At 34.9% G+C, this 15,242-nt stretch overlaps 1 protein-coding gene across 1 annotated transcript in view; it reads left to right on the forward strand.

The window, feature by feature from the left end:
- The window catches only part of CFAP47 (cilia and flagella associated protein 47), a gene marked incomplete at both ends in the record, with an annotated part of 513,170 nt that overhangs the window by 291,447 nt on the left and 206,481 nt on the right, over window positions 1-15,242 (forward strand). The window contains 1 exon segment of the mRNA XM_082682021.1: window positions 10,620-10,706. Coding sequence (XP_082538147.1) covers window positions 10,620-10,706 — 87 coding nt within the window.

Raw genomic sequence — 15,242 nt, forward strand, 5'->3', positions numbered from 1 at the left:
TTAATATTTTACTGTAAACATATATTACTTTTAAAGGTAAAATATAATAAATGAGAATGAATAAGAAAGGAAATTTAAAGCCACATAATTCATATAGAGACTATTTTAATGTTATAAACAGTATAACAATAAGTGACCTAGTTTTTCATATTACACTTACAAAAAATGATCAGGATTTGCTTATTATTAATAATCTCATATTAAATGTACTTTAAAGTAAAATTTTAAATTTCATATATTTTCCAAAAATTTATATGCAGCACAATGATCAGATTTGATTCTACTTTGTCAAAATTTAATATTCTTTTTAACAAATAAGGTGACCCAGTCTAGATTTAAAAAAAAAAAAAATTATTGAGCTGTGATTGATATACAATATTATATATTCTGGTATACAGTACAGTGATTCACAATTTTTAAAGGTAATGCTCCATTTATAGTTATTATAAAATATTGGTTCTATTCTCTTTGCTGTACAATATATCCTTGTAGCTTATTTATTTTATACATGGTAGTTTGCACTTCTTAATCTCCTATCCAGTCTAGATTTAACAGAAACAGGATTAGCTCCCACACCTCTGTGTACCAGATCAGTAGTTCTCAAATTCCTCTTTAGCAGGATGCAACTATTTCATGCTGTATAATTCTTTTTTTACGTGTTGTAAGGTTTGGTTTAGTAGTATTTTGTTGAAATTTTTGCATTTATAAAAAAAGGATTTACTAGTGTAATTTTCTTTTCTTGTGATGTCTTTATCTGCTTTTTATATCATCAATACTACCCTCAGAGAAAGATTTGGGAAATGGGCCTTTCCATTCTATTTTTGGGGAGAGTTTGTGAAGGACTGGTATTTATTCTTCTAATGTTTGGTAGAATTGAAGCCATCTGGGTCTGAGCTTTGCTTTGTGGAAACTTTATTACTAATTTCATCTCTTGTTATGGCATACTCAGATTTTGCATTTCTTCTTGAATCAGTTTGGTAGTTTGTGCCATTGTAGGAATTTATACATTTCCTCTAAATTATCTAAGTTGTTGGCATGGAAGTTTTCACAGTATTCCCTTATAATCCTTTTTTTCCCCCCTGCAAAGGCAGTAGTGATGGCCCTTCTTCCATCCCTTACTTTGATTTTTCTCTCCTTTATTCTTGGTCAATCTAGGTAAAGATTTGTTAATTTTATTGATCTTTTGAAAGACCCTTCTTCTAGTTTCCTTGATATTTTCTATTGTTTATCTTTTTTTAAAAAACATCTTATTTTGAGGTATATTTGGTATGCAAAAAAACCCTATACATTTAAAGTATACAATTTGATGAGCTTGGACATATGCATGTACCATGATACTATCACGACAATGAAGGCAATAAACATATCCATCACTTCCAAAAGTTTCCTTGTGTTCCTTTTCTCTTTTTTTTTTCCTTTTTTGTGGTGAGAATTCTTAACATGAGAATTGCCCTCTTAACAAATGTTTTAGTGCACAATACCATATTGTTATTTATAGGCACTATGTTGCATAGAACATCTATAGTACTTATCCATCTTGCATAACTGAAACTTTATACAACAACTCCCATTTCATCCTCTTCCCAGCCTCCAGCAACCACCAGTCTACTCTCTGCTTTATGAGTTTGACTATTTTAGATACCTCATGTAAATAGTAACTTAATTTCACTGAGATTCACAAAGTGTTACTCTTATATAGCTCTATTCCCTTCCCCCTATTTTGTGTTTCTTTTGGTCATATGTATTATATCAATAATGTTACAATAATCAGTAATATTATATAATATTTATGTATATTTCTTTTTATTTATTTTGTATATTTTTTATGATTTTAAGAAAACTGAGAGAAAAAAGGACAGTATATCAATTTACTAGGGCTGCCAGCACAAAATACCGTAAGACTGGGTGGCTTAAACAACAGAAATTTATTTCTCACAGTTCTTGAGGCTAGAAGTCCAAGATCAAGGTGCTGGCAGATTAGGTTTCTTCTGAGGCCTCTCTCTTTGGCTCACAGATGGCCCCCTTCTTTCTGTGTCTTCACATGGTCTTTTCTCTCTGTGTGTGCATGCCTCGTGTCTCTTTGTATGTCCACGTTTCCTCTTACAAGAACACCAATCAGGATGGATTAGGGCCCACCCTAATGGCCTCATTTTAACTTAATCACCTTTAAAGGCCCTATGTCCAACTATAGTCACATTGTGAGGTACTAGGGGTTAAGGCTTCAACATACGAAGTTTGTGGGGGGTGCACAGTTCAGTTCATAACAGAAAGTACATATTTATAACCTTCATTATATTAACCTTCTTATTTATCATTTTTGTTTTCTTTAATTGTTCTTATAGATTCATGTTACCTTCTGGAATGATTTCCATAGCCCAGTCCAAGTTTGCTCTCACCTACCTCACTCCTTCCTTCCTTCCGTCCTTTCCTCCCTCCTTTCTTTCCTTCCTCTCTTTCACAGAAAAACAAATGTATTATTTAATAAACTATTATAAGGTAAACACTCTTGTATTTGAGTCAGGAAATAGGACTTTGTCAACCGTCCCCAAATCTCTTCTTTCTTTCTTGAATAAACTGCTATCTTGACTTTCATGGTAATCAAGGAAGTGACACACACAAGTGTGAATTTCTGGGCACTGGAGTTTACTCTTGCTGATTAAAAAAAAATCATGTGCCTTTTAAATGATTTACAAGTTCCTCCTCCATTTCTTTCTTTTCCTTACAATCATCAGTTGAAGAACATGAGCTGATTGAGCTGCGGTTTCCCATGTCTGGATTTTGCTGATTTCATGTTTATGGTATAGGTTCACGTGTTCTTTTCTCAGTTGTATATTTTTTAAATTCACAGCTGGATACAGAGGAATGGATACAGAGGAACTCAGGTTCAGTTGCTTTGGCAAGATTAAAGGAAATGACATATTCTTTCTTTAGGAAGCATATAATATCTTGTCTCTTTTTGGAATGTTAGTAGCCATTGATACTCAGTGGGTACCTCCATTATTCGTGGGTGGTTACAAAATGGTGATATTCCATTTCTATCATTTATGAAATGTATTAGTTGGAATATTTTTACAAAGGGAACATCTTCTCATCTCTTTGGTTATCCAGTGGTACAGTTCATATAAGAAAAGTAAAATAAATGTTTAATTGTTTCCCTTTATTTTTCTTCTTTTTAACCTTTTGACCCCCTTCACCCATTTATCCCACGCACCCCATCCCCCAAGTCTGGCATCCACCAGTCTGTTCTCCATATCTATGAGCCCATTTATTTCAAGATTCTACATATGAGAGAGATTATATTGTATTGTCATCTTCTGTCTGACTTATTTTATTTAATGACCTTGAGGTCCATCATGGTTTTGCAAATGGCAATATTTCATTGTTTGTTATGGCTGAGTAATATTTCATTGTATATATACACCACAATTTCTTTATCCATTCATCTGTGAATGGACACTTAGGTTGTTTCCGTATCTTAACAACTGTAAATAATGCTGCAGTGAACATGGAGGTGCATGTATCTTTTAGAGTTAGTGTTTTTGTTTTCTTTAGATAAATACCTAGAAGTGGAATTGCTGGATCATATGCTAGTTCTGTTTTTAATTGTTTGAGGACCCTCCAAACTATTTTCCATAGTGGCTGCACCCATTTACATTCCCACCAACAGTGCAGAAAGGTTCCTTTTTCTCCACAACCTCACCAACACTTATTACTTCTTGTCTTTTTGATAATAGCCATTTTAACAGGTATAAGATATATCTCATTGTGGTTTTGGTTTGCATTTCCCTCATGATTAATGATGTTAAGGATTTTTTCATGTGCCAGTTGGCCATCTGTATGCCTTCTTTAGAAAAATGTGTATTCAGATCTTCTGCCCATTTTTTAATCAGATTGTTTGGATTTTTGTGATTTAGATACTGGGTTTTTTATATTTTGGATATTAGCCCCTTATCAGATATTTGATTTGCAAATATTTTCTCCAATTCATTAGGTTGCCTTTATATTTTGTTGATGATTTCCTTTACTTTGCAGAAGCTTTATTTCAGTTTGATGTAGTCCCATTTGTTTATTTTTGCTTTTGTTGCTTTTCCTTTTGGTGTCAGATTCAAAATATCACTAAGACCTATATCAAGGAGTTTACATAAGCCTGTGTTTTCTTCTAGGAGTTTTATGCTTTTAAGTCTTATGTTCAAGTCTGTAATCTATTTTGAGTTAATTTTTGTGTATGATGTAAAATAGTGATCTAGTTTCATTCTTTTGCATGTGGCTGACCAGTTTTCCCAGAACCACTTACTGAAGAGACTGTCAGTACCACATTGTATATTCTTGGCTCCTTTGTTGTAAATAATTGACCGTATAAGTGTGAATTTATTTCTGGGCTCTCCATTCTTTTCCATTGATCTATGTATCTGTCTTTATGCAAATACCATACTGTTTTAATTACTCTACCTTCGTATTGTTTGAAATTGGGGAGTGTGACACAGCTATGTTCACCCATCTCATTTTTCAAATGGTTTTTATTTTCCTTTCTCTTTTTCCTCTCTTTCTGTTAATTTCATTAAACATGTGTTGGTCCATTTAAGTGTATACCATATATATGTGACTGTTTATTTTTCTTTTTCTCTCTGTTTTCAGACTGCATAATCTCTATCAATCTTGAAGTTTGTTAATTCTTTTTTTCCTGCCAATTCAAATCTCTTGAGCCCCTCTAGTGATTTTTTTATATCTGTTTTTGTTGTTTCCAAATCCACAATTTCCATTTGGTTCTTTATTAATTTCATTCTGTTTTGATATTCTCTATTTGATGTTACATTGTCATCATGCCTTCCTTTACTTCTGTAGTCATAGTTTCCTTCGTTTTTGAAGACATTTACAATGGCTATTTTGAATTAGTGTTCTGTTAAATATGGTAGTTGATCACTCCAACAGGCAGTTTTTCTTGCATGCCTCTTTTATTGTTTCTTTGCTTGTTTCATAATTGTTATGTTGGAAACTGGACGTTTTTGAAAATATATTGAGTTCTGGTCCCACTTCCCACAGGATTGTTAATGTTGTTTGGTTGTTTGTTTACTGAGTAGCTGGCTTATTTTAGTGATGTCTACTCCCCATTCTCCCGTCCCCCCCCCCAAAAAAAACACATACATAGTGTGAACCTTCTAATGTTGCTTCTAGGGGATACAGCCTTGGGTATGCTCACAGTCACTCTGAGTTAACAGTGGTTTTGTCAGGGCTTTCTTTGACTCTCTGTGTCTCTGTCCACACCTAGCTATTAAATTTCCCTAATTCCAATTCTATGGAAGGCATAAATTGCTCTTCAGGCCAATTCAATCAAATCCAGGTCCTTTGAAATAATAATTCGTTAGGTCAGTGTTTGAGATTTATTCTGTCCCCAGGAGCGCTCCTCCCAGTGGTCTCTTGCCCCAGGTTTCTCCAACAAACTAGCAGGGATCCTCCCAATTGCCTTTCACTACAACTGCACTATTTTTTATTTTTTATTTTTTTGGCTGTGTTGTGTCTTCATTGCTGTACGCAGGCTTTCTCTAGTTGCAACGAGCAGGGGCTACTCTTCGTTGTGGTGCGTGGACTTCTCATTGCAGTGTCTTCTCTTGTTGTGGAGCATGGGTTCTAGAGTGCAGGCTCAGTAGTTGTGGCGCATGGGCTTAGTTGCTCCGCAGCATGTGGGATCTTCCTGGACCAGGGCTCGAACCCGTGTCGCCTGTATTGGCAGGTAGATTCTTAACCACTGCGCCACCAGGGAAGCTCCACCTGCACTATTTTTAAGGGCACCCTTGATCTTCACGTTTTTGAAAATGGAATCAGTTCCTTTGTGAAGAGATTAAGAACTATATGCGTTAAGGTCAGCTTCTCCCTCTAGGCAAAATCTCTGAGCCACAGCTCTCTTGGTGGAACTGGGGACACTGGTACACTTTTCTTGGAGAATCAGTCCCACATTAGGAGCTGAGTGCTAGGTGGGATGGGGGACAGTAGCTTCAGGTCTTCCTGGCTTGCTTCTTCCAGCATAGATCCACCACTTTATAAGGTAGGGCAATGGCAATTTCACATCCATGTAGAGACTGTGGTCCATGATTTGGTGCTGGGCAGAAGAAGGGAGCCCCTTGGCTCCTCTCAGCTGCATTTGCCCGGAACTTAGCCTTAGCAACGTGTACTTGGGGCAGGATGAGAAATGTTGATGTCACACATCTCTCAGAAATACAGTTCTTTATCTGGGAGCTAGGGGAGGAATGAGCCCTATATTCTTAGCTGTACTTGTCTGGAGTAGAGTTTATGTCTTAATTGGGTGAGGAAGGAGGAGGAAGGGAGTGGTCTTGGTTCAAGTGCCACAGACTGCATCTTTTCTTACTGAATTTAGTAAATATTACTGAAGAGGTGTGTGTTTTTTGGGGTTTTTTTTTTTTTTTTTTTTTTTTTTGCTATATGCCCTCAAGATCATTTCCAGAGAGTTTATATAGTTGATTTTTATATTTTAACTCATTTCCCTGGTAAGTAGTCCATGGAGCTCTCATGCTGTCATGCTGGAACATTGTTTGCTTTAAGTTCTATTTTGTCTGTTATTAGTATAGTCACTCCAGTTCTCTTTTTTTTTTTTACTGTTTGCATGGTATTTTTTGTTTGTTTGTTTGTTTAATTCTTTTGTTCCCAGTCTGTTTGTGTCTTTGAACCAATGTTTGTCTTTTTTCTAAGCTATTTTTTCCATTTTGTCAATCTCTGCCTTTTGATTAGAGTGTTAATCCCTTTACAATTAATGTAATCTCTGATACAGTAGGGTTTTTGTCTGCCATTTTGATACTTGTTTCCTATAAGTCCTGTGTCTTTGTTCATCTGTTTCTTTATTACTGCTTGATTTTGTTTTAAATATTTACTTTTAGTGTGCCTTTTAAAATTTTTGTTTCTTTTACTGTATGTTTTCTTAGTTTTTTTCTCAGTAGTTATCCTGAATATTATAATTAGCACCCTAATTTAAAATAATCTAGCTCAGATTGATACCAATTTAATTTCAGTATAATTCAGAAACTTTGCTTCAGTGTATCTCCTTTTCCTAGCCTCTTGTTAGTGCTATTATTGTTATACCCATTACATCTTTATAAGTTATAAGCCCTTAAAACAGTTTTACATTTATTGTCTCACACTATTTTATTTTAAATCAGAAAGGAGAACAAAAAGGATTGCAAATAAAGTACATTTATAGCCTATTTGTTTTATGTATTTACCTATGTAGTTACCTTTACCTATGCTTTTTATTTCATCATGTGGTTTAGAATTAACTTCTAGTGTTCTTTTCCTTTAGCCTGAGGAAATTCTGCTAGTATTTCTTGTACGGTAGGTCTGTTAGCAATGAATTCTTTCATTTTTTTGTTTGTTAATTTCTTAATTTTTCCCTAATTTTTGAAGGATAGTTTTGCTGTATATAGTATTCCTTATTGATAGTCTTCTTTCAGCATACTGTATATACATCATCCAATTGCATTGCATTCTGTTCTTTAGGGTTTAAATGGGAATTCTATTGTTAATCTTACTGAGGAGCAACATAGGTATTGAGTCAATTTTGTTCTGCTTCTTACTGTGTCTGGGCCTTTCAATGACTTGACTCTTATTGTCTAGCTATGGATCACCTTGGGTTTACCTTGCATAGAATTTTTTGTACTTCTTAGATGTGTAAATTAATATTTTTCATCAAATTTGGGAAGTTTTCATCATTTGTTTCTTCACATTTTCTGTCTGCCTGTTTTTCTCTTTTCAGGATTCTGATTAGGCTTATGTTTGTCTGTTTGAAGGTTTCCCACAGTTCTCTGAGGCTCTGTTAATTTTTCTTCATTCTTTTCTCTTTCCATTCTTTAGAATTAATCATTTTACTTGACCTATCTTCAAGTGTACTGGTCCTTTTGCCACCTCAAACCTGCAGCTGAGTCCTTCTAGTGCTTTTTTATTTCAGGTATTGTACTTTCTAAGTCCAGAATTTATAATTAGTTCTTTTGTATAATATCTCTTTATTGATATTCTTTATTACTTGTCTCCATAAGTGGAGTTGAAGGTCTTTGACATATTTTGGGTCTCTACTAAGCTATGGCGACTCTGCCTATGGGCATCTTGTCCCCAGATCTTCCTTTTATGCTTTGTCAGGCTCTTATTTGATCCAGTTGCTGTTGCAGCCTCAGGCATAATTGCTACTGATTGTTTTCAACTAACATCTTGGGGATAGGTGTTTTTCTTTGAGTCAGTTTGATTAAAGACAACACCTTGAATATTGAGCTCTTCGGAGGGTACTGTGAGATGGGTTACACAGGAACAATGATCAGGGATGGATGGGACTTTTTTGAAGAGCTCCAGTCTCAGTCTGTTCCCTCCTGTGGCTGCAAGCCTGAGCATTTTTTACAACTACCTTGGTTGCAAGGCTGTTGGTTTTCAAGGCTACTATAGAGCTATGGAAAGGTGGAGGGAGAGTTACAACATAAAAGTTACAAGGCCACAAACTACTGTTCTTGCCAAGGTTTGGCAGCTTTTCTTGAATAAACACTACTTAGATTGCTGCAAGCCTTTCTTTAGTGAACTAGAATTCTGAAAAAGTTAATTTGGACAAATTTTTCCAGTGTTTTTGTTGCTTTTATACGGTAGTGAATATATAGTCGTTCTAAACCATTCCCTGCTTTTCTTTTTCTGGTGGCCTGGTTTTATTATTTAAAATATTGGGGTTGTTTTTGTTTTAGATTATACTCATGCTTCTCAAAATGTCATCCTTGAGTCAGTAAAATCAACATCACCTGGGGGCTTATTAGAAAAACAGACTCTCAGGGCCACTCCAATCCAATTGAGTTAGAATCTGCGTTTAACAACATCTCCAGAGTATTTGTTTGTACATTAATGTTGGAGCAGTGCTGGTCTAAGTCAGGATTACTCAGAGTTTAATCCATAGACAGGCTATTTTAAAAACACCTGGAGATCTTGTTTTAAATGGAACCCATGCCAGACTAAGTCAGAATTCATGCAAATAGAAGCTTGGGAATCTGCATTTTGAACAAGCACTCCGGATAATAATAATGCACATTGAAGTATGAGAACCACTGATTTAGAAACTGCAGTAATGAAACAGGATCTTTTTCCATTTTAATGACAGTTTATATTTCATTTTACAATTAATATGTCTATTTTGAGGAAAGCATGTTCATTGTAATTAAGCAGGAACTTTTCAAGCAAGCATACAGAATGCTATTTTATCTCAAAATGGTACATGTATAGTATATGAAAAATCTAATATTATAGTGGTTTAGTTTTTTATTTGTGTGTCAAGTAATATTATCCGTGTGATTGTTTTTTAGCCAGAACAAATTATTACCAAAATAAATTGCCCAGTGATTCACCATGGATTTATAGAAATAAAAGGAAACATTATGTTTTGTGCCTCATAATTTTATGATATTTAAATGAGAATTTAGTGTATGACTTTATGTTTAAATTGCTCTCTGGAGAGGAATTATTCCTACATTTGCGTAACTGTAACTTTACAGTGATATAAGCAAATCTGCTAGTTTGATACATAGCTTGCATTGTTCATAGTTTACATTTTACTACAGTTAATTTTGTCTGTTTAAAACTTTTTATTATTTAATATTTATAAAATTCCTTACAACCCTTATATGAAGGCACCAGAAATATCAAGTTAAAACAAAAGGACAAAAACTGATGTCAACATTCAAATGTTAGGATATATAAATGTGTTGCAGCTTAGTTTGTATATGTGTGTTTGTGAATGTGTGTGTGTTTTAAGACTAAAATATTTGATTAATTTTATTACTGATGTGTTTTTCATTGTAAAGCTAGTATTGTAAGATATTAATAACTGTTATATAATAAAAAAGGTTTCCTTTAACAAATCAAGTTTGGATAAATCTGTTCTTAACAATATTATACAGATTCTGTTCAACTCTGCAGGAGGGATTAGGCATTCCTGACATGACTCTTCATGATATCTTTCACCTGTCGTTAGAGTATCATTTCTCTACATTGTGGGGGGCTGAGAGGATAATATATTCATGTTTGTACTTTCCAGTACCTAGTCCCACACCTAACACACAATGGAGTCTCCAAAACTGTTTCTTGAAGGAATGAGCATTATTATATAGGAAGGACGGAATTTCTGTGTGATTCCAGATGATGGCATGGTTATTAATGCACTGATTTAACTAGGTACCCAAATCTCATGTCCACTCCTGAAAGAAACGTTTCTCTTTTCTGGAAATAGGATTAGAAATTATTAAATGTGTATAACTCTGACAGTGTATTAAGACCAGTGTGTAATTTCCTCTTTCTTTCTGGAATATAATTTGGGTGGTCATTTTTGCTCTAAATTTCCTTGTTATGAGAATTCAGTGTTGACTTTCCGTATAAAAATAGCATTTTTTACCTATTTCCATTCCAGATCTTTTCTTTCTAGCATACGTTTTGAGTTGCAGAATGAGAGCACATGGACTTTTTGAATTGTAATTTATTCTGATTCTAATTATAGTTTATGAATGATGGAAAATAATTTAAAAGAAGAATGTTTTGTGGTCATCTGAAATTTGTTACAGTAGAATTCAAAATAATCCTTTTTTCATTTATTTTAGTGTCATTTTTGTGGAATCCTCAACATTTATCTCTTTGCCATCCCAATTAACTGAAGTTGGAGAATTTGTTGACCACATGAATGATGGGTAAATGTCTATATATTTTATGCTCATAATTATCTGAGGCAAATTTCTGAGAAATTAGCATTCAAGTAAACTTGTTATATAATTACATAGTAGTTTTCATTTATTTGAAATATTTAATTTATATTATATTATATATATAATTTATATTATTCACACTTATTCTCTTTATATATTTCTAGGTTTATGTGCATGAAAATTGAATACATATGCACTTTATTAAATGCAGTGGATTCTCATTATTCATGGTAGTTATTTTCTATAAAGTTGCCATAAACACTCAGTTAGTGAATATTGCACCATTACTCCAAGGAGAAGTATATTTAACCACATAGATTATAATTGTAAATCCTAAAAACAACCTATCCTGGTAGATTCCACTTTTTTTACTTTACACAGAGAAAATGAAGTTCAGAAGTGTTAAATGACTTGCCTGAGGCAGTCCCACTAACAGGTATAAGAGAAAGGTTTTAAAGCCTGACCTCAGAGCTAGAGCGGCTTTGTGCTTCTTTTTTTTTTTTTTTAATTTATTTATTATTTATTTGTTTTATTTTTGGCTGCGTTGGGTCTTCATTGCTGCGCGCGGGCTTTTTATTTATTTGCGGTGAGCGGGGGCTACTCTTCGTTGTGGTGCGCGGGCTTTCTTATTTCAGTGGCTTCTCTTGCTGCAGAGCACAGGCTCTAGCGCATGGGCTTCAGTAGTCATGGCTCTCAGGCTCTAGAGTGCAGTCTCAGTAGTTGTAGCGCACGGGCTTAATTGCTCTGCGGCATGTGGGATCTTCCTGGACCAGGGATTGAACCCGTGTCCCCTGCATTGTCACGTGGATTCTTAACCACTGAGCTGCCAGGGAAGTCCCTCGGCTTGCACTTCTGTACTTGTGTACTACCCCCTACTGTCTCCATCCTCTGCTTATCTATGCTGGAAAACTGAAATAGAAAAGCCCAGTGTCACCTTATTTGACCTCAGCTGGGAACTTGTGTGACCAGCTACTGGAACTTTCCACCGTTCTGCACATGCCTGCGAACAATTCTGAAAGTGCCATGAGTATTGATTTGTGGGTTACAAATCAATTTTAGTGAGGAGGTGAATTTGCAAAAATGGAATTGGTGGATAATGAGGATTGACTGTATTTAAGCTTATTTGACCCATGTTATGAAGTCTGTATTTAGTTTAGAAAGGAACTTTGACTTCTCAATAGAAAAGTAGAATTTTTTAAAGTTAGATTGCCTCATATGTCTCATCTGTTTTAAACTACAAAATAGCTATTTAAAGTGAAGTAGAAAAAAACAATGTTATAAAGGTTGAAGAAAGTCAGGCAGAAACAAAATAATGCAGGTTTCTATTATAGAAGTACATTTGACCGTTACTACTGTGTTGTTAGTTTATTTTATACCATTGTCTCTGTGTAATGCTTGACAGCATCAGTGTCATCCTTTTAGCTGCAAAAATATTGCAAGAGGCAAGGATTTGGCAGTGTTGATACATTGAGCTATAAAGCAACATTATAGATATCATAGGAATGCAGTATTGTAGGCATTTATGTTAATTTCTTTGTAGTGTGAAATGCTAGTATTGGCAAAAAAACTTCGGTAAATAGTTCTCCTGGATTTTTTTTTCAGTCCCTTGCTTCTTGATCAAGAAGTTGCTTTGTGGTCACAGATTTTGCCTGAATGGCTTTGAAACAATTTCTTCACATTAATTGCAAATAATTTATAGTATCACGTAATTAAACTAGAGTCAAATCTCAAAGAAATGCTGTAGGTATCTGTGAGCAGAAGTAACTCAAAGTGGATCTGTTTAATGAAGAGCAAGAATAATGAGTCTACCTTCATAATTTGGAACACAATATGGAAATTCTGTATCCAGATTTTAATATGATTTTTCTTCATGCAATGTTCTGAAATGGTTTTAGTTAGACCCAAAGTTCCAGAATTATTGAAGCCATAGAATCTCAAACTACAGGTAAACATATCTTTTTAAGTTATGCCTTTCAAATCAAAAACAAAATAGAGTCAACAAGTATGAAAGCATTTGTAATTTAATTTACGAAAGGAAGGAAACTTTGGAAATACTCATGCAAAATAATTCCCAATTCAGCGTGAAGTATCACTTAAGAAGTGTGTCTATCACAGTCTCAAACTTTATTGATCATTGTTTCTCATATAGTCTCTTCCATATGTATTTATAATACTGCACTGTCTTAGTTCTTCTCTCAAGTCTTCCTGTGAGGAAAGAAACATAAAGATGCAGTGACATTGAGTGTTGGGTCAGGGAGAACATAGAGTAGTCAGGCTTCGGCAGATTAGCTCTCAAAGAAAAATTCAGAGCCGTTAATTTAAAGGATCGCAGATTTACTCCTGTGCACCTCTTTAAAGACTGTCTCCCAGATCAAAGGCAAGGGTGAGACAAAGACGAAAGCCACACAGTTCCTCAAGGAAAAGGGCTGGTCCTTGGTATGTCATTTCAGCATTGACATGGATTGAATACTGAGCCCCGAATCCATATGTTGAGTTGTGATAGAATAGTCTCAAGTTCACCAAAAACCTTGCTTTTCTGACAATTCTGAACAGATTTATTAGAAGCATTACAGTGGCTCCTTCTTCTAGGGTCCTGACTGCTTTCTGTGTAACACCTCCAGGCTCCGGTTCATGTAACAGGCAAGCCTTTATTCATTTTCTCAAGGATCAGCTGAAGTATCCAGAACTCCAGCAATCAAGTCCACTTTATAGGCAGCAGAAAGGATAAGAGTGTGCCCTTTTTCTGTTAGGGAAGCTTCCCAGAAATACCACATAGCACTTCTGCTTGTAGCCATTGATCCAATCTTAATCAGATGACCAACCCTAGCTGGAAGGAAGACTGAGAAACTGCCCTTCTCCACATACACATCAAAAGAAAATGAGGGTTTTGTCAAGGAGGAGGGAAGGACCAGGGGTTATTGGGATAGGCAACCAACAAGTTCCACCGTGAGGGGAGCACAAAAGAGTGTTTTTCTTCCAAATAGCACAACGTTATCTAATATTTCATCAATCTGACTTCATCAGCATAATGAGGCCTTTTGATCTTTAAATATAATCTTAATAAAACAATACTTAATAATGTGACACATCCTGTTTTTATTAAAGCTCTCCTTAATGTTTGTCTTGAACAGATTTCCAGACACAAAATTTAAGAACATGCATTTCAATCATGACCAGAATGGAAGTCTGGTGCAGTACCTCTATGATTAACTTTCATATGTAATATACCATATAATAAGTATTACATTATCTCAGTAAAGCCCTGGTCTGGTCTCTAGGTTTAATCATCAAGGTAACATAAGAGAACAAGAAAATGTTTTTAAAAATCTCCATAAGCTAACTGGATTATTTTTAGAGCTTTGTTACAAATATCCTTGTTTTCCTCTTTTAGGCACATGGTAATATTGCACTTCCCCACTAATGTTGAAGTTATCCATGAACACATAACTCAATCGGCCAATGGCATGTGAGAACTGCTGACTGTTTTTTCCAGGTGGTAGCTTTAAGACCCAGTGAGCAATTTTTCTTGTCCCCTCTCCCTGCCACAGTTATTAGAGAGGCACATTTAGTAATGGAGGCCTCCTTCACCAAAGATCACTACATGTGTGAGCAAGAAATAAACTATTGTGTTAATCCACTGAGATGTGGAGTTGTTACTGTAGCATGACCTAACGTATACTAACTGATACTCCTCTTCAGAGTCACTTCTGTTAATATCTCCCCACATGATAAATAACCTCTTCTCAAATGAGCCGTAAAGTGCTGAAATTATCTTTTAGATGGCATAAAAAAGGATCTCCTATTTAAAAATGTAAAATGTCTCTGTAAACTGGTCTTCTTAAGCAACAGATACATATAAAACAACACAGTTGAAACCACATGGATGAGGAAACTTTATGTTCATCACATATTTTACTGTATGTGAACATGATCCCTGAGCATAAGCAAGAGCAGTTAAGAAGCTTTTATTCTAATTAAATCCCAAGGATTATCGGAAAGGATCAGGACAGGAGACTGATTTTAGCCACACTTTAAAATTGAGTGATGGATCAGCAGTGCTCAGAAATGGGCAATTTGTAAATAATTTCCTACAGTGATATGACTTGCAATTTTTTCCCAGCAATTTTGAATTACTTATCACTCAATAAATTTTTACTAAGTGGCACCTTAAGTACTGTTCTTAGTACTGGAGAAACATTGGGATAAATAAGTCACAGATCTGGCCCTAAAGTTGCCAACCATCAAGCAGAGAAGAAAAAATCTACACAAATGTAAGCAATTGTACAGGGCAGAATGCATTCAGTAGTATGTGTTATACCAAAAAATAATATATATATATATATATGTATATGCTCTGTGAGCTGATTGGCAAGGAATATCACTATGTAGATATTATTGAGATCTTCGTGAAAGATAAAACATTGAAGGAGAAAAATGAGGTCCTAGTAACCTTTTTTCCATGTGTACACCATGTTCTCCTTTATCATATACAAATTGGGATCTGAAATATGAGTATGATCT

Source organism: Grampus griseus (assembly GCF_964374135.1).
Source record: "Grampus griseus genome assembly, chromosome: X".
Taxonomy (NCBI): domain Eukaryota; kingdom Metazoa; phylum Chordata; class Mammalia; order Artiodactyla; family Delphinidae; genus Grampus; species Grampus griseus.